The 24,621-nt window shown below is 35.5% G+C and overlaps 1 protein-coding gene across 50 annotated transcripts in view; it reads right to left on the minus strand.

The window, feature by feature from the left end:
- Positions 1-24,621, minus strand: part of rimbp2b (RIMS binding protein 2b) — a 268,387-nt gene that overhangs the window by 107,801 nt on the left and 135,965 nt on the right. For all 50 annotated transcript variants that reach the window (XR_012384726.1, XR_012384727.1, XR_002459411.3 and 47 more), the window contains one exon: positions 20,226-20,309. Coding sequence is in view for 25 of the 50 variants with exons in the window: in XM_009304219.5 (XP_009302494.1) it covers positions 20,226-20,309 (84 nt within the window). In the remaining 25 variants the exon portion in view is untranslated. The remainder of the gene's footprint in view (positions 1-20,225; positions 20,310-24,621) is intronic.

Raw genomic sequence — 24,621 nt, forward strand, 5'->3', positions numbered from 1 at the left:
ACAGGGAAAACAAGACATCCAAAAAATCAAAGTTTTAAGATAACTATAAAACAAACAAAACACGGAAAAAGAACACGGCTCAGGAAAAACACACCAACTTTAACAAGAATAACTAGACAAGATAGACGAACGACTCAGTAACAACAAAAGGGTGCAGGGTGTGTAAATAGTCCAGGAAATCAAAACGGGAAACGGAGACAGCTGAGTATGCAATCAGTGTAAGTGGAAGCCGGGTGTGTGCAAGTGGAATGTAGGTAAATGTAGTTCCTTAACAACTGTAGTTCGCTAAAAGAGTTCGCTTGCAAACTACAGTGCCACCTAGTGGTCCATGACAGTCATGACAATAAGACTTATATTCTATCCGGTTACCCAACCCTACCCCTAAACACTGGAGGCAATCTGCATTTTTACATGTTTGAAATACTTTATTCTGTGTGATTTATGAATAGTTTTCTTTATAGCGACCTAGAAAAGTCCTTGCAGGGTAACTAATACTGATACTGGTTACCTGCTTATGTTTGTGTTTTTGTCTGTGTGACAAAGTTAAGTTGTAGATGTTAGTACTTGGTTAGGTTAGTATGACAAAAAATATGGTATTTACCCATAAAATTTAGAAATGTATTTTACATTCCTGCCATATTTTTGATGGTTAAATTCAAGCCAACACACCTGCCATTTCTTTACTGTAAATTTTATGGATTTTATTATTTTTGTACCAGTGAAGGTATTACACACATACACATGCACAAGCTGTGTCTTCTGTCATAACAGAACTAAAGATCACCTCCATTTCTCTCCATTGACTCATGGAAAGGCCATTGTCATTTCAACTAGCGTCAATTCTCTGCAGTCACTTCCAATCTCTCCTGAGCAGCACATCATTGCATTGGCAGGCCACTCTCTGAACATCGATCCACAAACTCTGGACGGATGATAGACTGAGCCGATGTCGAGGAGAGAGAGAACGACAAAGCTAATGATTACAGATTAGACACACAGAAAGTGCTTTCACATCCAATGTGTAACTTGAACAAATTGCATGAAGCAGCCCAGGAGACTCAGCACCACTTCTGCAGCAGCATCATTTGCATGAGCGTAAAAAAAAGAAGAAAAAGAGAAGAAAAAATAAACAAAACCAAACAAAAAACAAAAAGTGATGCAAAAGTGGAAAGGATGCCACAAGGGAGGTCATTACAAAAGCATGCTATTCATTCTGCTGGAAGAGCCTGATAATAATATATTAGAAGTGAAGCATGCAGTAATTGCACACACACACACACACACACACACACACACACACACACACACACACACACACACACACACACACACACACACACACACACACACACACACACACATACACACACACACACACACACACACACACATACACACTTCTGCATCTGAGTCGTTCAGTTTTCTGCATCTGAAACAGGTTTTTATAATAACTCACAAAATATTCATTTAAGCAAATCTACAAATTAAAAAGATATAAATAATAATAATAATAATAATAATAATAATAATAATATAGAAATCTGATATTGCAATATTTTATTTTTTTGTGATAAATATTGCAAAATGAATATAGTTTCAGAAGATGGTTTAAATAGCTGTTTTTGCAGTTTTCTGGGGAGCTTAACAGAATTCAGATACAGAAATTGAATAATGTCAATGCAATATATATATATATATATATATATATATATATATATATATATATATATATATATATATATATATATATATATATATATATATACTGTATGTCTTGTTTCTTGTCCAAATATCAACACATTCTTAGAGCAAGGAAACACTTTTTTTTGTTTTCACCATCAGGAAAAAAATACGTGAAAATTAGAGTTCTTATTTAAAACAAGCAAGGCAGTAGGGTAAGGAAAAAAATATTTTGTTTTTGCTTTGAAATGTAAATATATATTTAGACTAGAAACAAGAAAACAATTCAAAGTAAGAAAAACATTTTTTAAATCATACAAATTCCATAAAAAAATACAGTGATTAAATACAATTCAGTAGCTTCTGGTCAACTATAATTCAGACTCAGATTCAGAATAATTGCACATTTTTGGGATTTGACAATTGCAGACGCACACATTGTGAAATCAATGACGAAAATATATATTGTCCAGCCATAATAATAATAATAATAATAATAATAATAATAATAATTATTATTATTATTATTATTATTATTATCATTATTATTATTATTATTATTATTATTAGTAGTAGTAGTATTGTTATTATTATTATACATGTTATGTATGTAATGTAATTTAAAAATCTAAAAATAAAATTTTTAATTCTAAAGACTACATTCAATATTTGAATATATGTTTTACTATAATATTTTATATCACTTTATGGACAGGTGTTCAAAAATATGAGCACTAAAAGTATTCTAAGATTTCTTAAGCATGAGATGAAACAATACAACCATGAATAAACATTTACCAAACAGAAACAAAACAAAACATTTTTAGCATTATTTAGTATTATTAAAGGATTTAGTATTATTATAATTATTAAAAAGTAACAGTTTTTATTTAATACATTTATAGTGTTTAATAATTTTCACCTAACAGTGCATATGTCCTAAAATACTGCTATTTTGGAGACTGACGTAAGCTTTTCTTTTCTTTTGGGATGGTGTTGTAGGTAGGCGTCCTGCTTTGTGGAAGATGTCCAGTCAGAGCGTAGGGTAATGGATGTCGGGCCCTTCCAGGAAATAAGCGGCACTGACCTTTGAGACGACACAATCTGTTCTGCCCATTTGCCAGACTCCCCTTTCTTTCCAAGCACTCCGTTCAACAGCTACAGCCACCATATTCACGCTACAATGAGCCTAAAATATGCTAATACTGAGATTATCAGCTAGGCAGAAAAGAATAAGGTCATAAAGGGTAAAAGGGAGTTTACACTTTTACAAAAATTTGAGCGGTGCTTTTCTTATGTAAAAGTCACCAAATATAATTATTGTGATGTATTATGGTACTTCTGACATATTAAGCCAAGATTTAAATTAAACCTGTGTTCCCTGAATGTGTCTATGAAGATTAAGCTAAAAAAATCCCACAGATCATTTACTACAGCTTGACAAATTTGCCCCTATTTATCTGAATCACTTTAAATGCAAATGATATTCTGACAGAAACAACAAAACAAGCAAATCTCATTAAGCTAAAATGTCAGAAATCACCAGTAGTTAATACAATCTTTGCATGTCCACATCAGAGTCAAACAATAAAAAGCACCAGTTTCTGAATTGACAATAGTGGATTGGAATAATTAATTATCATGTCTTTTTTCTTTTTCTTATAAGTTCAATTCAATTAAATTCACCTTTATTTGTATAGCGCTTTTACATTGTAGATTGTGTCAAATGATGCCACTTGTTGTTCTTTGGCTTTGGGCAAAAAAATTAGTTTTATGGTGTCGTTGTTGCTAAAATGTCACATGACCAGATCAGTTTACAAGATTCCTCACACATCTAAATTTAGAGATGGAAACTGGAAATTCTATAAAAATAAACAGGGGGGCTAATAATTTAAGGGACTAATAACTCTGACTTCAACTGTATATATATTTCCTCATTTTTTGGATTGGTAGACACAGTGGACCAAATTACAGCACTTAAACATGTAAAAAAAATACATTTTCAAAACATGTCCCCTTTTAAAATGGTTTCTGGAATGTTCTTATCTGGCTACTAAACAGTTTTGAGCAGTTATTAGCATCAATAGTTTGAGCCACAGTCCTAGTCGATTCTTCTCTGTCAAGGCTGACCTTAAAAATCACACAGGCTAGAATAGGTCCCGTTGGCAAAGTCATGCCAGCCAATACACTGAAGCACATCTACATGTACTGAAAGCTAGACCAGGGGCACTGTTGTCCGAATGTTTATACAAGAAACTGACTACATGTGTGATGTGAATTAATGATGGTATAGCCACATGCAGCGCTAATCACTGTTGACCCAATTATGAGGAAAATACTCATTGCATATGCTTTATTGAATATTTGCTAAAAGCGTGTTTGATTCTCACATGAATAATCTCTGATCTAATGCTTTAGGTGATGGTCTAACTCCAAATAAACCGCTGGCATTTCTGGCTCCTAGAAAGCATGTGGTCTCTGCTCACACACAATGTAGGAAACTGGGAGAATCTGAAAATATTTAGTGCTTAATAATAAATATGGTATAATAATAAATATGTGGTATAAAACCCATGGTTTTTCTCCGGGTGCTCCAGAGATTTTCACAGGGGGTACTTTATTGCATTACAATGTAATTCAGCGCAGTGGCTAGCACGATCACCTCACAGCAAGAAGGTTGCTGGTTTGAGCCTTAGCTGGGTCTGTTGGCATTTCCGTGTGGAGTTTGCATGTTCTCCCCGTGTTAGCGTGGGTTTCCTCCGGGTGCTCCGGTCTCCCCCCACAAGTTCAAAGTATGTTTGCTTCAATAAATGTGTATGGATGTTTCCCAGTGAAGGGCATCCGCTGCATAAAACATATGCTCCAATTGGATATGTACAATCGCATTAAAGTCATAAGTGAAATATAGAAGCGCGGGAAATGTGGGAAAAATAATTTCTATACTAAAAAAAGTGTGTGTGTATATGTGTAGACACTTTTTAATGTTTTTTTTTTTCTTGCCTCGACACGTTTTAACAGCTACGTTTCCATCCACCAACTTTTATGTGCACTTTGGATATACACATAAAAGACTTGATCAAAAAGTTGATAGAAACGGCAAGATGTGCATCAATTTTGAAAATGCGCATAAAAAAACATAAGTGAGTAGGATACTTTTTATTCGTTAAGAAAAGATGCGCATAAACTACGATGGAAACACTTTTACCGAACAAATTCCAGTATGTGCATTAAAAAAGGTCATGTGATTTTGTTATTTGAAATCATGTGATGACAAAAATGTGTGCGAATGGATAAACCAGCAGGCTGGGCACATTGTAAACCATCTGAAATCTTGTTTTGGTCATTGTAAAATGCCTTACCGTTTAAGTATTAGTGTTATTATTTTATTAATGATCTCCAGAATAAAGAGCGTCTGTGCTCCGCATCTCACGCCTTCAAATGCCACCGCGCATTCACTGTGTGTAAGAATTGCCTTCTGAGATGCAAGTCATTTATTAAATGGAGAAAAAACTCACGCAGCTTCTACTACTCGCAGCAAATTCCGTTTTGATTGTTAATATTTGGCGCCAGTTAATCAGGACGATTCAGTGACGATTTTGTTCACTTTGACTCGTTGGATGGAAAGGCTGCTTTATTCGCACGTCTTTTATGCAATACTCTAGTTTTGTGCATAAAGTTAATTCACATTTTTGGATGGAAACATAGCTAATGAGCATGTTTCAAAACCACATTTAACATGCATTCCACATATTCCATATGTGATTCAAGCTCATAAGTTGTTTTTTTTTCTGAAATGATCAATCGAATCTTTTAAACTATGCTCTTACTTAACAGATTATTTTAAAGGAAATATTTTGAGTGACAAAAACTATTTAAAAAATACAGTTGTCAGAAGTCCAACTGCAAACTCAACTCTGACCCTAATTGTGCCACTGGATTATAAGAGATGCTATAAAAAAACATTCGTCTTGATGCTCACACATTTTTGACTCACAAGACAAGTAAGAGTAGAATGACAAGGTCTTAATAAAATTTAATGGCTCAATAAAAAGAGCATTAAAATGTCAGTATTCGAAATATCACCCAGCACTAGTTGAAACGTGTCTCACAGACACAAACATATGCAAACACAACACTAAAGGATAGGGCTGCAAGATATTGAAAAATCTGACATGACAATATTTTATTTTGCAGCAATATATATATATATATATATATATATATATATATATATATATATATATAGTGATAAGAATATAGTTTCACCAGATTGTTTGAATAGCTCTATTTTGAAAGATTTCCTTAATTTAGATCAACTGGGATGATCAGTCACACATGATAGTGGGAGGGAAAAAAATGGATGGGAGAATAAAAAAAACGGATTTATGGGAAAATATATATATTTTAAGTTTTTCTGTTCCCTCTTCAAAGATGTTTCGCAAAAATACTATCCTCATCTTATCATTAACTATTTTTCCATATTTCTACCATACATTTGGAGCACATTGAAATTAACATCAAAATATCTGCTTTTTTAAATATCCTGGGCTCTGCGTTGATTGGGGAAATAGAGTGGAGGAACTACGACGTCACTTTGTAGGCTAATCGGCTGCTAGCATAAAACTGGTTCCCTCATGAAAATCTTTATGGGATTTTCCCATAGGCTTTTCGAAGATTGCAAATAATAAGCTCTGTGTTCAAACACTGTTCATTACACTTACACGTTTTGTCAAGTCGGATAATCCTCACACAAAAATACAACTTTGAGCACTTTTGGATCTTAAATACAAACGCAAGAATTGAAAAGCTAACATTAGTCTATTAACGGACCTGTGACGTCAGCCCCACCCTGCTACAGACAACTTTTCACGCTTATTTTTAGAAATATTGTCCATGACAAAGAGTTAATCTCTCTGTTTATTAAATTATAATCCACGCTATATATTATAAACACATAAATACGCAAAAACACATAGACATATGTGCCTTTTGAATCGTTTTTACGTGGGAAATACATCTGTTTTGCTTTATGGTTGTTCTAAAAGTGTTAAAACTGTGTGTATAAATCTGACTATATACAGTAGTATAATCATAAGACATTTTTAAATAAGTGTAGCGCTCGCGTGCACACAGCCTGCTTACCTAGACGACAGAAAGGAGGCATGATGAGGAACAAGTCTATCAAATGCCTGCAGGTTCCATCATGGACACAGAGTAACATTCAATATTCCTCTTGTGTCACGAACTACAGCGAAAAGCAGCCCATACAGTCACATCTGCTATACAATTTATGAAAGAGTGTAAATATTGCAGTTATGACAGAGTTAAATGTGTTCAGATAAAGAAATAAAAGACGAAAAATTACTTGATCACGTGAAAATGACAGTAACATGCATGTATTTTTACACATTTATACATCTGTTTGCATTACTGAGAGCAGGAAAGAGACAGGCTGCACTGGTAAGCTGTATTTTCATAATATGGTTTATTAAAATAAAAGATCAAAAAATAATCTGTCTCGACAGCCTTTACAAGTGAAGGAATTATCTACACACAATCTGAATTCTCAATTAGAATAATACAACAAACTATAAAATAATATTCATAAAAATACCTAAATAACCGACAAATCTACATGCCGAACACAAGCAAGCTGAGTGCGTTCCAGTCGCCCTTTCTTTGCAACCACTGAATCAGTGCTGACTGACGGACGCACTCCGTATGATAAACTATATGATAAAACACACCACTTTTAAGTGACACCTCTGTTAACAAACAAGTGAACCTCTTGTTTTGATTTGTTTGATAACAAAGGTGTCACTTTAAGAATGCACAGATCTATAATGACAGCGTTCAATTACATAAGTAATTGTTTGAGCTCAAATGTGTGGCTCAAAAGAAAAAATTTGTTGTGTTTAAATTAAAACACGCAGAACGGACAAGTTTACATATTATTAAGTGTATTTGTCTGTTTAAACACATAATCCCAAAGTGTACTGCACTTTAGCTCCTCTTTAAAGGGAGTCACAGAAGCTGATCTGGGATCAGTTTATCATAGGGATTGTTTCCGTTGTTAAGCACTGATTCAGAGGTTGCATAGGAAGGGCGACGATCGACAAACAGCTTTGATGAATAAAAAAGTGAATGCAGTCATTTTTAGATTAATTTCAAGATTAAAAACATGGGAAATATCGGAAAATACTTAATGATAGGGTGACAGTGGGATAGAATGGTAAAATACGGGAGAATCCAGGCAACAACAGGAGGGTTGACATGTATGAAGTGAACAGGGAGTGCCCTTTCACTACGTTTTTTTTTTCTCCCACCCATTCTTTTCCCCACCATCACGTCCCCTCCACTCCGTCCCCTCATATTTTTCTATGTGGTGTAACTGGATAAATTTAAATAAATTACAAGCAAAAATAAATGAATAAAGATTACTTTATAGTTTTCTGGAGAGTCTAACAGCATTCAAGAACAGAAATTGAACAATCAAATGCAAAACAGCATGGTCATTATTTTATAAATATTTTAAAAGTAATATTTTATAATATCTAGATTTTTACTATTAACAAATAATCTAATCCTGTGATGTAACAGTTGGGGATACACACATCGTGATATTGATGCTCAAACAATATGCTGTTCAGCCCTACTATAGGAATCATTCTTGAGTGTGCACGAAATCACACGTGCATGAAGCTGCAGATGTGTGCATGTAGACTGTTGTGTTCCACATGGCTGGAGCTTTCAAATGTAAATGTGACGAGTGATTAAGAGAAACGCAGATGGTCCCTTCAACATCCCACTGTCCAAGACACTATTGAACACCAGCGGCCACAGCAACACTTCTCTCTACAAAATCATCGCATGAGATGCTTGGTTAGGACACTTTGAGGTCACTTCACAAGGGCACACTATTGCAGCCATTTTTCAAAATGAAGAGTTGGATTACATTCAAATGATTGGCCTATACATGCAAATATAGAACTCAAGTAATTATTTATTAATTCTCATGTCATTGTAAAGCATTTTGACCTTATTCTGTGAGGCGGAAGTGCGCTCGTTTTTGTGATTCCGCTATATGGGAGAAATGACTAGGAATAGTAAATGGCAGAAAACGTTCAAACTACTTGCTCTGCAAACATAAGTAGAATAATCTAATAAAAATATCAATTTGCAACATCAAGCTGCACAACGAGTCGTTTTTAATGTATAATATTTATTGGAAGTAATTGAGACCAGAAGTCTCTAGCCAAAAAGATTCTGATGGCTGCACCCACTCGTACATGAAAAATAAGGTAAATACGGTTTAGTTTATAGATAATAGTCTAATGGGGAATGTGCTAATACTTTGCATATTATTGTAGAAATAATTAACAATTAAGTTAAAATTATTTACTTTGTTTATTCAATTCAATTCAAATGTATTTGTATAGCGTTTTTCACAAGAAGTATTGTTCCAAAGCAGAATTACATAAGGGGTACATTAGTGCATTACAATCAAATTCGGCGCAGTGGGTAGCACGATCGCCTCACAGCAAGAAGGTCGCTGGTTCGAGCCTCGGCTGGGTCAGTTGGCATTTCTGTGTGGAGTAAGCATGTTCTCCATGTGTTTGCGTGGGTTTCCTCGTAGTTTCCCCCACAAGGCCAAAGACATGCGCTGTAGGAGAACTGGGTAAGCTAAATTGTCCGTAGTGTATGTGTGTAAATAAATGTGTATGGATGTCGGACAGGCTCAAGCAGTTCATCAAACTCCATCTTTTAAAATCGAAATAGAAAGTGGAATAACACAGTCTTCTCATAAAAGCTGGTGTATCAGTGTGCCGGTAAATTGAAAACATAAAATTCGATTCGTTCCTTCTGATCGGTTCTCTGGATGTAGCGCCGTTTGCTGTCAAAGGCAAGTGCTGTTTAGAGACTTTTGCCAACAAATGGTTATTTCTGAATGTGCTGAAGCTGGGATTTTATTTGATGATCTGAAGCAAATATATTTGTTGAACATGTATTACATTCCTAAAGGACTCACTCAATGTCATTAGCTCATTATTGGCGGAAGTGGCGTTTAGCGGCTTTTGCATCTGAACTATTCAATTTAGGAAGAAAAGTCAACTGCATTGGCTACCCGATTTGAGTCCCGACTTGTAGACGATTCCCAATCTTTCTGTAACTTCTCTTCCAGTCATTTGCCATACATTTACGCTGTCCTATCATATTAATGGGAAAAAAAAATATATATATATTTAATAAATGGTAAATCATTTAATGTAACCCAATGTCATTTTGAGCTCTTTATTTAAAATATCAATTCAGGCACAATTTAGGCATGGGTACAGTTTTAAAAATATTGATTTGGCACCTGCATCATAAAAAAATTCAACAAAACCCATCCCTTAACCCAAAATGTAGTTTAGAGATGATAGACTTCCAAGCCCTTTGCGCATTCATAAAAGCAAAAAAATACTCTGCACACCAAAAAAAAACGAAAAAAAAAAAAAAATCAATAGCTAATTATTTTTAAAAAATAGATTTTAAGTAAATGATGCAAATGGGTCCTGTGGTTAATACAACTGAAGAGAAAAATTGATGGTCGTGAAGTGAAGTTCTGTATTTTTTTTTCTAGAATCAAATAAGGACATGCATGCTTCTTTGTATTTTTCTCCATTCATTTCTAATAGGCTTTCAGCAGGACAAAAAACAAGCACAAAAATCTGCTGGAGCCGAGGGGACAAACAACCCGCTCTGCTACTAATGGACACACAGAAACATGAAAGTGTATGTATAGTCACAAAAAAAAAAAAAAACCACGCACTACACAAACAACCCAAGGCACCTCATAGATGGTCCAAAGGCTGGCGCACACAGCTCTTAGGTAATTGAGTTTGTCCCTTGCAGCTCTACACTCGGTCTTTTAACACAGTGTGCTAGTGAAGCTGGACGCTGGGAACATTGCCGGACTGATTGCATTTACGCAAAGAGGTCACGGGAGATAAAAATATGCACTTGTGTAGCGTTTTAGAGACTTTCGCACGTACAACTTTATTTAACCATCCTGTAATAGTATCCTTTCAGTGTTATGTTGTGTGGAATCCTTTAGTCCACTTTCAGACATTTCCTTTCAACAAATGGGAATTTTCCAATAACTTAATGAGCTTTTTCAATAGGTTCTTTTGTTGTCAGTTTTAATTTATTAATTAATCTTTTTTAATATTTTTTGACTTTCTAAGCTAATCAATTTAATCACACATTTCTTACTTACATTTCTTATACTGCTCCCACCACCCCACCACCATTAGAATTGGCATTTTTGTATTCTTTTACTTTGTAATTTTGCTGTTATACTGTATATAAACTCACAATGCACCCTTGTCCCTGTTATGGGGCGCTTCAAGAGTTCACACTAAGCTCATGATTTATACATAGCTTGCTTTTGGCATGCTGTCCTGGGAGAGAGCCCTGAGCTCAAGGGATTCGGGCCCAGGGCTCCCCCCTTTCGCAGGGCGAGGGGAAATTGAGTTTAGGTTGATCTCAAACTTCCCCGCCGCTGAGGCCAAGGTGAACGTCCTGAGAGTAAGACATTAGAAAAAAGATTTGGCTAATTTTATCTATGATATAGAGCAGGGGTGTCCAAACTCAGTCCTGGAGGGCCAGTGTCTTGCATAGTTTAGCTCCAACTTCCTTCAACACACCTGCCAGGAAGTTAATAGTAAACCTAGAAATACCTTGATTAGCTGGTTCAGGTGTGTTTAATTGGAGCTGGAACTAAAATATGCAGGACACCGGCCCTGCAGGACCGAGTTTGGACACCCATGATATAGAGCATATTTGGACGGAGGGAGGAAACCGGGGATCCCAAGGAAAACCCATGCAGACATGGGGAGAACATGCAAACTCTAAACAGAAATGCCAGATGGCCCAGGGAGGACCAAACACCATGGGTATTCTTGCTGTGAGGCAACAGAGCTAGTCACTGGGTCACCATGCTGCCCATTCTGGATGAGCGAGGAAACAAGGATATATATAGTGACTTGGGATGATTTGATTGGAGGATTGTCATTTGCTAATGTGGGCCAGCTGGGTCAATCATGAGCACATGCTCCTCTTGAAATTAGTTTAATATTAAACTTCACTTAATGGTCATCAGCAGCTTTCGAATTTTTTAATATTTAGATTTTTAAAAAAAAAAAAGGTATGCACATTTATATATATATATATATATATATATATATATATATATATATATATATATATATATATATATATATATATATATATATATATATATATATACAGTATTTAAATATGCATTACATCATCCTTGCATCAAATTACAAAAAAAAAAAAAAAAAAAAAAACAGAATTACAGCTTTTGCGGGGAGTTTGAAATGCAGAAAGAATAGCCAGGACAGTAAATTTGGCATTGTTTTCTCTTCTGCCTGCTCTTGTGTCTCACACATATTGTTTCCTTTTCTTGATAACAGCCTTGTGGAGTTTCTTTTATTATTTCAGCAAATAGGATGATGTAACGACAAGGAGTAACACCAACAACTGAGGTAAGATCCAATATGCAGGTTTATTCACAGTCAGGCAAGCGGTGGTCAACACAGGTGCTAACAGGTGTGTGAGGACAATCCAGAATCACAGTCGAATACAGGCAAGAGGTCAGAAAGGCAAGCGGCAGGCAAAGATAAAGAGGCTAACAAGGCTAACGGTCGGTACACAAGATAACTAGACTGGGAACCGCGTTGTAATGCTACTGTGACAGATAACAAGACTCGGCATACTGAAGGGGTGAATGTGTGGCTTAATTATTGTGTGTTAATCAGTCTCTGACAATCCTCAGGTGGTGTAAATGTAATCAGTCTAGATGAGGAAGCATGTGTGAGTGTGACCGGAGTGCATATGTAGTCCAGAAATGGCGAATTTGTAATCCATGGTATTTGTAGGTGCAAACCAGCGATCTTATGGGAAATGATCGCTGGTAATCGTGACAGATAAAATGTTTGTTGTACTCTCCCATTCACTGCGCTCTAAGTTTAGTAAACTATGATGACTTCTGCTATGATGACGCATGCTCTGACGCAGCTTACGCATGGTCACATAGTCCTCGCCGTGGCTGTCGCCGAAGAGCAAATCTCACAAAATGTAACTACACGTCGCAATGACAGCGCAAGCTCTGTGATTGGTTGGCTTGGTAGCGCTGACGAGTGTGGGCAGGGATGAGAGCCACAGGAGCCTGATGGAGCAAGTGTTTACAAGTGTGGAGTCCCGTTAAGGAGCTCCAGATGGAAACTTGTTTTGTGTTTACCTTATGATTAAAGTCGTTGCACCTCCGTCAGTTCCCGCACTTAAAATGAGTGAGTTTGAGCCACTTCTACATTAAGGTAGCGTACAGAAAAAACAAAACACCAGCAAAGAAACTCTACACAGAGGAACATAGACACCTACTGAGAGCTAGAGTTTCTAAAGTGTTATTGCAGAGCAACACAAACAGTGCACAGAAGTATTTATGCAAGCACAATGGGTCACGCTGATCACTCAACGCAGAAGTATAAACCAGGCTTAAGCCAGAGGAAAATGAAAAGATGTCTTTAATGTCTGCTTCTGTCTGAATTCAGTAAGTTATGTAATTTTTTCCAGAAATCACTCACTATTTCCTTAGGGATGGCACAAATTGACAGGACAGCTTTGTTTTTAGAGGGTATGTGAAGGGTAATTTGTGAGTTGTGAATTGTATGGATGTCAGGATTCTCCAGTTGGAACGCAGTGAAAAGCGCTGATGTTTCAGGTGTAGTTCACTCATTAGGAGTGTAGGCTGGCAGGCGTAGAGCTTTGGAAGAAAGTTCTGCCAATCCACAGCTAACGTTTAACAAAGAAGAAAAAAGCCTTCTGTCAGGCTTTGCCAATGTTTGTGTGTGTATAGATCTGTCTGGAGATTAAGTTCAGTGTATTTTTACAGTCGTTACTGTGAAAATGGAGCCTCCTGTGGCACAGAGAGCCCCTGCGGAGAGAAACGTTTTTACTGCTGATTCTCACACTCAGAGACGTGCGTCCAACTGAGACACGCACACTGTACATGTTCAGCAAAATCAGGACCTATACAACAGGTTCCTTTTGTTTGCATGTAAATTATAATCTTTTCAAACCACCCGTCTCCATAAAACTCCTTACAAAAAAAAAAAAAAAACACCACAAGCTTCAAGTGTTCAATCATGGTGAATATGTGCAATGCAGAGAAGCTGACATTCCTGATTCAAGATTCAAATCACTTTAAGGTTCAAGACACCCTCAAGTAATCTTCTTAAAATCTTTACAGATTTGTGTGTGTTTAGCATCAATTAAGACAACATTACCACCTGTTAGCTTTAGTTGTGGGAAAAACTGGATAATTTTAGGCTTTTGTCAGATAATTTTATCTTCAAAATCGTTGACGTATCGCAAATCTGCAAGTTGAGTGATGATCCATTGGATTCTTATTATTATTCATAACTAAGTTTTCTTATCCTATGAGAAGACATTGCTTCGAAATTATTCATGAGAGCATGTGCAAACACAAAGGTAAGGCAGATGTAGATGTAGATGTAGGCAGATCGCTGTACGGCAAGCAGAATTTAGCCGTTCATGAAGTGTCGTAACATTATCTGTTTGTTTCCATGATTCACAGGGTTTGTTGCATGTGTTTCGCCACAATGCTGTCAGGGCCGATACAGTTAACCTGTTCATGTGCAGTAGAGGTCTGCATTCCCGTGGCTTTCCCGCGGGAGCCGACCAGATTTCTGTGGCGCGGGAATACATTTCTGAATAAAGCATGGGAGCAGTCGGTAACCAGTTTAATTTTGGATAATTAATATCAATATCACTCCCAATCCGCTTTGCGCCGTGGCGCATGGTCTAAAAGGGTTGAGTTTATTCTCTTAATGAGTTATAGGTGTGTTTTAAGATAAAACCAATCAGCGCAGGGGTCACCAACCCTGTTCCTGGAGAGCTACCTTCCTGCAAAATTCAGTTCCAAGCCTGATCAAACACACCTGAACCATTTAATAGTACCTAAAGCAGCACTTGATAATTACAAATAGGTGTGTTTGGTCAGGGTTGCAACTAAAATCTGCAGGAAGGTAGCTCTTCAGGAACAGGGTTGGTGACCCCTGAATCAGAGTCTTATCTCCCATTCCCTTTAAGAATCAGTTGCGTCGGTCCATAAGCGGATTTGCTATTTACATGACGTAAAGTGTAAGTAGAAAAACTGAGCATTTCATAAGCAAACAGTTAACTGTTTTTTTTTAAACAGAAAACAGTTAAACAGCATCTACCGCTTAAGAATGAGAGATGATCGGTCTACTTTCACTTTTGCTCTCGTGGATAGGGAAACCTTTACGCACAGACATCAATTAGCCAAATAATAATTAATATTGTTTGTTTAGCGCAAATATTTGTTTCAAAACTATTTCTACATTTAGTTGTAATTTCCAGAAAACGAATAAATAAACAATAATAACGAAGTGTGTTCAAAAACCTGAGTAATATCCTAAAACACATGCTGTGCCCCATATGGTCTAAAACCTGCAGGTGGGCAAATCTAAGCTTGTTTTTAATAAAACAAATATAAATATGCATATAATAAATAATATTGCTATTAATAATAACATTATACAAAAGCAAATTGTCATAAATAAACTAAAAAAGCCCCCTGAGATGAAGAAGGCATAAAAGCAGCGGTTTTTCATATTTATGTAGGCTAGAAAATAATGTTTTGTAATATTTTAATCTTTTATATTTATATCCTATAACTATTCTTATTATATCCAATATATATCCTTAATATATATATATTTTTTATATGTATTTAATCTTGTGTTAAGCACTGTGTAAGCGAGGCGCAACTCTGTGCCCAACTTTAGACCGGGTTTGTTTTGGTCTATTGAAAATCTATTATAGTTTCTCAAAATAGCAACGCGCCAACAAAGCGCCTCAGAACGCCTTCCTTTTTAGACCAGAACGCCTATGGGCGCACATATGAGCTCAAATGCATTTGCTATTTAAACAGCGTAGCGCAACGCCTCAAAACTACTCTTGCGCCAAGCTGAAACTAGCAAAAGACTATTGCGCCGAGCCTTGCGCCACATTGTGCCGGGTGTATAATAGGGCCCTTTGTCTTTTATCAGTGGAGTTTTTTACTATTCAGACACATTGCATATCTGTGCTGCTGTGTTCGCCTATGTTTAAATTCCTCCAGATTGCCAGCTGGGTTAATGGTTGGAATATACAGGGCAAAAGACCTGCTGCCCAACTACCCAATGATTCAGGAGGAGAAAAGTCCTCCTCATTTATAGTGTTTACATGATTATCTTATAATGATATAACAAATTGTGGTTGTGTGCATGTGAAATTACGAATAACAGCAGGGCATGAAATTACTCTTTATTTCTTTGCATTTTAACTTTGTAAGCTGTAAAATTGTTCGTCTCCTCATGGTTTGTGGTTCATTTTGTGAGCAAACAGACAACAGTTATTCCCTTCCCTTTTTTCACCGGCTCTGCCAGCCACACTCACTCCTCCCTCTGCTCGCAGCGCTGCATGACCATCATGACCATCTTTTGAAAAGATTCTGAGGTAAACATTAACCGAAAGGGCGGTTTATCCCTTTAAAAATAAATAAGTATCAAAAAATCTAACTATTGCATGATCAGTATTGTTTTGTGAACATGAAACACCACAAGGGCTTGAAGTATCAATATTAAATAGTGATGCAGTCGCCCCTTAAGCTCCCAGCATATTATGTAAGACCTCATATTCGTGTAATTCCACATAAAACCAAGAACCAGGAATCAAAAGTGAAACTCGGGGCATGACCCAATTTAAAAGGTCTTCCTCAGCTGTAAAAAGCCTCTCTCATGTGTAATGGATGAAAAGTCTTTTCCCGAACGAACGCTGAGGTGAGAGGAATGCAGAAGAAGAGAGAGGCTGTTTAAAGGAGCTTCCCTGGCAGTCAGGGCCGATTAGTCTCTGTACATACACCGCACTCTTTATCTCGCTCATCTTCCTCGCTCTCCCTCTTACCCTCACTTGCGCTTGCTTTTTATTCTGTCTGCTCACTTTGTTTCCCCTGACAGTGGACCTTGGAATCAGCTCTCCACATACACTATAAAGTATCCTCCACTAATATCGGCACCCTTGGTGATTATTTAAACAAAAAGCTTTAAAAACTCTGCTTTCATGTAAAATAAACAATTGCAAAACCAGCAAAGATTTATGAAAAATAATTACATTATATTTGTCAATTATATTTATGCACAAATATTGGTACTCATATGAGTTCATATGGGCAACATTTTTGAGCAAAAAGTATATTCCCACTGACATTTTACTGACATTAACTGGGTGATAAGGAAACAGGAAGTTGTTCACAGGTATAAATATAAGGTCAAACTCACTCCTCATTTGTCAAAACCAAAGAAAACAGCTGGATTATATACAAAAGGCCTGGATCACAAAACCTTAAGTTGTATGCGGATAGCCAACATTTCATTGTCAAAATGATTCATTTCGCTATTAAGCCAAAAATCTTGAGAGTATAATGTACAGATCACATTCCGTGAAGATATTGTGTACATTTCCTAGCATCAATATATCAAAACTTAATTTTTGATGAGTGATATGTACTAGGGCTGCTCGATTACGAGAAAAATCATAATCACGATTATTTTGGTCATAATTGTAACCACGATTATTCAAAACGATTATCAGTCGAAGTCAAAATTATTAGCGCTCCTGAGAACATATTTTTTTAAATAAATATTTCCCAAATGATGTTTAACAGAGCAAGGATTTTTAACACTATTTGCTCTAATATTTTTTCTCCTGGAGAAAGGCTTATCTCTACAAAGCATGAAAAAGATGCTCATAACCTCACCTTACTGCTGAAAAATGTGGCTCTCATTGAAAACAACTAAAAAATACACTTGCCCCAGGTAAAAATACTTCAGTGAACATGTGCCCAAAGGATGCCAATATTAGTGGAGGGCACTATGTGAACAGCAAGACAGAATGACAGAGAAGGCAAAGAGAGAAAATGCCCTTGAGAGTGTGGAGTATGTGTGTGAGAAAAAATGAACAGTATTTCCAACATCCATGTGCTTCAACCAGGCAAAACGTCTTTATCAGCAATTATGTTGTTCGCAAAAATTGTCCCCCTGGATCCAAATGTATTGTGCCAATCAAAATCCAGAATCTAATTATGAAAGTGAAGCACACAGCTCTCAAGGGTGGGTTGGCAAAAGTGGGCCACTTCCCACAAGGTCGGTGGTTTGATCCCTTGTAAAATCCTATACTACTGTGCCTACAAAAAGCTGTGAGGGTTTGAGAAATGCATCGTAATGCTACATGTGCTTTTGGTCACAATTAAAGAAGCTATTTTGTAAAAGAAAAACAAAGGCTACAGATTAAAATCCAGATTAAATCAAATCAAGAAGATTTCACTAAAATTAAACGAAAATGCTGACCAACAGTCAACTGAAAGAATGGCTTCTCTAGATAAATTCTTAATTATTTCCTGTAATGGTGGAAATGGGCATTTTCTGTGTTTCTGCTATTTTCTCACAGGAACTTTCCATTTTGTAAATCTCAACAACCTTTTGCCGCAGAATAAAACTCAGTTCTTTGGTTTTACCCATTGTGATGAATGAGTTTGGCCTGTGTGTTTCCTCATACGTTTCCTCATATTTATAGCCCTGAGAAACAGCAGGTATGGGTTGAGCAATTTCCTCTCCCTGGTAACCCAGGTGTACTCAAAAAACGTCAAAAATCAATGCAATACACAACTGTTTTGGGCTCATGGTGCCAGTAATTGAAAAACTGTGCACACTAGGGATGTGCGATAAAATGAAAAATCAATGGAAAAATACTGGATTCACATTATATTTCAATTTGGTAAACGAAAATACATCATTTTATTTAGGATAAACTGAAACAACATAATTCTGGATATTTTTTTGGGAACCTTTTTTTATTTAATTCACTTAAATATGTTACATTAACTTAATGGATTTGTGTTAGGACAACATGAATGAATTAAGTGAAACCCTGCATTACAGTGTACTGTGCACATTAAAATTCAGTGCTTCACAACAGAACAATGCAATGGATCCTTGACTAAGTAAAACTTAATAAGCGTACTCGAAACTAGTATATAAGGACAGTATTAGAAATAAAACTGGCATTATTTTGAGTATGAAACAGATATAATAGTGAATTAACTGATAGTTTTAACCCTTAACCTGTGTTAGAATTTAATAGGTAAGCTGACTTAACAGTGATAGAGAAATTATCAATCTATTTCTAACGAGATGATAAACTAAAAGGAATGTTACCAATAGTGTTTTAAACACGTACCTAACAAACTTTCATCTAAATGTAACATTTTTGTTACAGTTGAAGCACAGATATTAATTAATGAAAAACAAATAATAAATCAAATGCTATTAGTTTATTTTTAAAGTAAGTTTTTAATTAGTTTATATTTGTTGCCTATGGTATCATTGTAGTATAGATACAAACCAGGCTCATTATAGATTCGCACCCCTATATAAATTACTGGAGATCACGAAATAGGTCCAAGGAGGTACGTTTTCTTGCAGTTTCTCTATCTCAAAATTCTCTCGCAAGTGCCATTTGTGCCAGCTGTTCTCACGTAAATCCACCAGAGGCCGCTGTTGACTGACTGACTGACCGATACAAACACCCACCCCCTTCCCTAAACCCAACCAACAGTGTTTTCAAAAGCAATCCAGAAAAACAAAAGTAGTTTACCAGGTTTTCAGATCTTACCACGTTCTCACCCTGTTATTTACTTATTTATTTTATTTTTTGCTTTTGTTTTACCTGCTTTCTGTAACCGTTCTTCACCAGACTCATCATTGCAGTCAACTCCTCTCTGTGTCTCAAGTTTGCTGACATACTGTACATGGCGAGCTACTGGGCAAACTGGTAACAGTAGAAAAGCCGTCCACACGGAGGTAAGTAAGTTTAAATACAAAATGCAGCCATGGTAGCTCTGGCTACATAATTTGCGCTCTACAGAAATGTATACGGGGTGAGCATTAACAATGTCTTTGTTGCATAGATAGCAATGTATTGCATTCATGTATCGCACCGAATCCAGAATTATGGTATCGAGCCGTCCCTAGTGCACACATATGTTTAACACTGCTATTTGGCTTTTGATAAATGTCAGTTTTCAATATTTTGCTCTCGACAGAAGCAAAGTCTTCTGTTAATATTTGGATCAAAAAATCTGAATTTTAAGCAACAGGGCTTTTTTTTGCTTAATTTTTCACCATTATGGCCAAAATAGTTTGCAGTTTATCAATCCCAACAATCTCCAATTTCTTAGTACCTGTAGGCCCCTAAAACCATTCCACCCCATTAGCTGCGGCCCCAAATGAATCACAAGTCAAAAAGCTGCATATGGTGTAAGACTAACAGTAAAATCTCCCATAAGAGTCTGATACGACACCCAGCATGCGACGTGAACAAGTAAAGGCTCTCACCAGAGTTTGACATGACTGGCTCTTTTTCTTCACCTCCTCCTCAAGGACTTCACACTCCTTCCTCTTCCTGCTGATCTCAGTCTCCTGAGGGAAGAAAGAAAATAAATACTGTTAGATGGATAGATGCATTCAATTTGCTGTTATGGATGTGGCCCTGATGCAGGCTCTATCTAGGGAGGCTGTCTGCGGTATAACACACAATCTGTGTATGTATGCATGTGTATGTGTCCGCGTGTAGGTAATAGTAGCACATTCTCCAAGCCAGTGGGCACCCGTATACATCATCTGACTATAAATAGCATCCATTCGCTATAGCACAAATGTTGCGAAACCACCAAGCCTGAAAGTCACTAAAAATACAAGCCCACTAAAAGAAAAATGAAACATGTGCACGGTTTTAATGCACATGCTATATATATATATATATATATATATATATATATATATATATATATATATATATATATATATATATATATATATATATATATATATATATATATATATATATACACACAGTTAACGCCAGAATTATTAGCCCCCCTGTTTATTTTTCCCCCAATTTCTGTTTAACGAAGAGAAGATTATTTTAAACACATTTTTAAACATAATAGTTTTAATAACTCATATCTAATAACTGATTTATTTTGGCTTGGCCATGAAAACAGTAAATAACATTAGATTAGTTGTTTTTTTTTTCAAGACACTTCTATACAGCTTAAAGTGATATTTAAAGGCTTAACTAGGTTAATTAGGCAAGTTATTGTGTAACGATGGTTTGTTCTGTTGACTATCAGAAAAAAAATAGCTTAAAGGGGCAAATAATTTTGATCTTAAAATGGTTCCTAAAAAATTAAAAACATCTTTTATTCTAGCCGAAATAAAACAAATAAGACCTTTTCCAGAAGAAAAAATATTATCAGACATACTGTGAAAAGTTCCTTGTTCTGTTAAACATCATTTGGGAAATATTTAAAAGAGAAATTCAAAGGGGATATTCATGAAAAAATGCACATGCTCAATGTAAAAACCAAAAACATGCTTATATTTGCTTATATTATATATGTCTCTAAAAACATTTAGATAAAATAAACAATGATTTCAAGAACCCAAAATTAATTATTATGTCCATTCATAGTTCACTATATTTATCTATTATTTAGATACCACTTAAAACATTTTTGATCAAATTGATACTAAATGAATGCAAGATTCGGTCTAGGTATTTTGGAAATACATATGTAACTAAGAAAATCCGTAAATAATTTGAACTTTCAATTTTTGTATTTTTTTATAAACTTATAAATACAAAATGGCACTGGAAAAAAACACCAGTTTCACCAAGATGCTGAAGTTTTGATGAAGTACAGCAAACATATTCATGACTTCATTTTTTAGAATGCAGCGTAGGTCTACTTAAACCACTTAAACTCTGCTGCTATTTGGGGATTTCCGCCTGGATTTTGCCTACCTAAATTTAAAAGCTTCCCAAATCCACATGCAGAGGTGTAAATGCAAAAATTTGGTATCATTTTAAAGAAAACCCTTTGAATTTTCATAAAACACTATTGAAAGTGTTTAAAATAACTGTATATGTTGTCTGTGTTATAATAAACACCTAAAAAAGAGGCGCTTTTTGTATATATATTTTTTTTATAAACTCAAATTTGAAAGTGTACCTTTTAGGTTCTGTGTGGTCTAGCGTGCTGTAATTAATTTTGGTGGTTCCTGCACATGTCTGCAATCATAGGAAAAAAGAAAAAGGTCTCTACCATAATCTATGCAAAAGTTATTGCATTCCAACTGATGAGAGGTGCTGTACAAGCCACAGAGACCGATCCTTGTTTTCATATTTCACTATTCTTTTGTTTGATCAAACATAATTCACTGTGTTTGGACCACATCAGACATATAAAAGGATTTCTTATGCACATAACCTCAAAAACAGAGGAGAATAGCCCTGAAGGGCACAGCATAAGGTAAGAGATGACAGCTGTCTGTGCTATCTGGGGCTGCTTATTGATCATGAATGTATTGTTTACATTTCTGCGCCATGGAAACACCACAATTCATCCAACAACTTTTTAATGAATATAATTCAGTAAAAAGAATGCTAGAACTGTATGAGCACGGGCAACAGCTTTCATTTGAGCTATAACTTGTACATGTGTCATATAAAAAAATATGAAAATGAACCAATGTAAAATACCTAGCTCGGGTATCCAAAATACTGTGTATTTAAGTGTAAATAACTTTTATATAGTAGAAAAAAAACCAAAGTGATGCATATGAGCATAAAATATAGATTCTACACTTTCAAACGACACCACTTACGGGGGTCTGGTGCAAAGCTAGCCCTTTAAATCTGAAAGCGAAAGTCGATGACGTCACGGACCGGGTCCGCAGAGTTTAAGTGTACAGTTTTTACCATTAAAATCTTTTTACATTAAATGTGTGTTTTATTTATCAAAAGAATACTAAATATGTACCATTTAAACATTATTTGTAATGCGATTTGGTATTACACGCATACAATATACAGTTGAGGGGCAAATTATTAACCCTCCTGTGAATAAAAGCAATTTTTTATTATTTAAGGTCAATATTATTATCCCCCTTAAGCATTTTTTTCTTAGATAGGCTACAGAACAAACCATCATTATACAATACAATGACTTGCTTACACTGTATAAAATAATATATGATCAATTAGTCAAGACAGCATATGTTTTTAGTTCATTTAATTTATTAAACTAAGTTAATCATGTTCTAGTCAGTTTAACATAATATAAGTTTAATGGACTCATAAGGTGAATTCGATTCAGCTTAAAAATTTAGGGCAACCTTTTTACAGTGTAATTACCCTAACTTGCCGAGTTAACCTATTAAGCCTTTAAATTGTACTTTATGCTAAATAATTAACATATCAGTAAGAGAAAAATTTAAATATATAGTAAAATATTATGTACTGTCATCATGGCAAAAAATGTAAGAAAAAAATGTATTAAAATAATTATCAGAACTATTATGTTTAACAGAAATTGTAGAAAAAATATAAAAGATTAATATTTAACAGGAGGGACTTCCACATATACATAAAAATGAATGGGTTTATTGCATTTACCATATACTTTAAATATTAGCAAAGCTAAGTGCTTAAATATTTCCCTCATTAACTATTTTGATGTTATAAAATATAATTAAATAAATAAATCAATTAATAAAGTTATATCTAGAAGGTCAGATAGTCATCTCAATCTCACAATAGGGATATCAGTATATATGGTATAAGAGTGAGTGAGTGTGTGAGTGTTTATGTGTGGTATTAGTAATTGGGAACATCCATCATGCTGACTGACACCTGGGATGAGAGATAGAAAAGCCAATTTAATAATAAACGAATATCCATGACGATGAATGGATTGATTAATGCATGGATTAATGGATGAAAAACCCTGTGTTAGAGAGATCCAAGATATTAAATCCCTACTGGCTCAACACACACATACTGTAGACGTAAAAACAAAACAAACAAACAAAAAGAACATAATAATAATATAAAATATTTAAGATGTAAAAAGCTATGTTAATTAGCACATGGCCCTTTCCACTGTAGCACATCTTAATGCAGGGAAGACTTCTGATCTAAATATATCCTCTGTATAGTATTTCCTGAATTCTAATTCATATGGATGAAGCTGCCAGTGTGGGCCAAAGATTTCATTCTCTCCAAATATAATCCTTTCTGTTAGAAACCGTAAAAATGATTTATGGGACATCATTTTAAATTTGGCTTGAGGTTCAGGTCATCTCCCTACATACAGATTACATTTCTCTGCAACCCAACAAAAAAGCACCTTCCAGACAGCCTCCATAACTTTTGTTATGATTGAAAATTAGGGTTTTTCCGCCAAAACAGTACTATTCTGAAGTTAAACATTGGCATTGTGTTGTCTAAAAATACATATTGTCTGAGCAACTTGGAAAACGTTTGTTCTTTCGTTCGTTCATTCGCTCATTTATTCAATCATTCATTTTCTTTTCGGCTTTCCATTTATTTCCCTTTACTTATCAGGGGTCACCACAGCGGAATGAAACCCCAACTTTTCCAAAATATGTTTTACGCAGCGGATGCACTTCCAGCTGCAACCCAACACTGGGAAACACCCACGCAAACACGGGGAGAACATATGTCTGAAAACGTGGCACCTTTATTTGCTATTTTATGCATAGGCAACATTTATTTATATAGAGGTCATGAACATATAGAGTAATTATAAAGCGTACATCTAAAACTGAAAAATGGTGTCCTACTTTTACCCATAGCTATGTGTGTATAAATATACAGTATGTACTGTATATCTTTGTTTTTGTGTGTTGCCCTGCTGTGCATTGA

The sequence above is a fragment of the Danio rerio genome, chromosome 8 (assembly GCF_049306965.1).
Source record: "Danio rerio strain Tuebingen ecotype United States chromosome 8, GRCz12tu, whole genome shotgun sequence".
In the NCBI taxonomy this organism is placed as follows: Eukaryota; Metazoa; Chordata; class Actinopteri; order Cypriniformes; family Danionidae; genus Danio; species Danio rerio.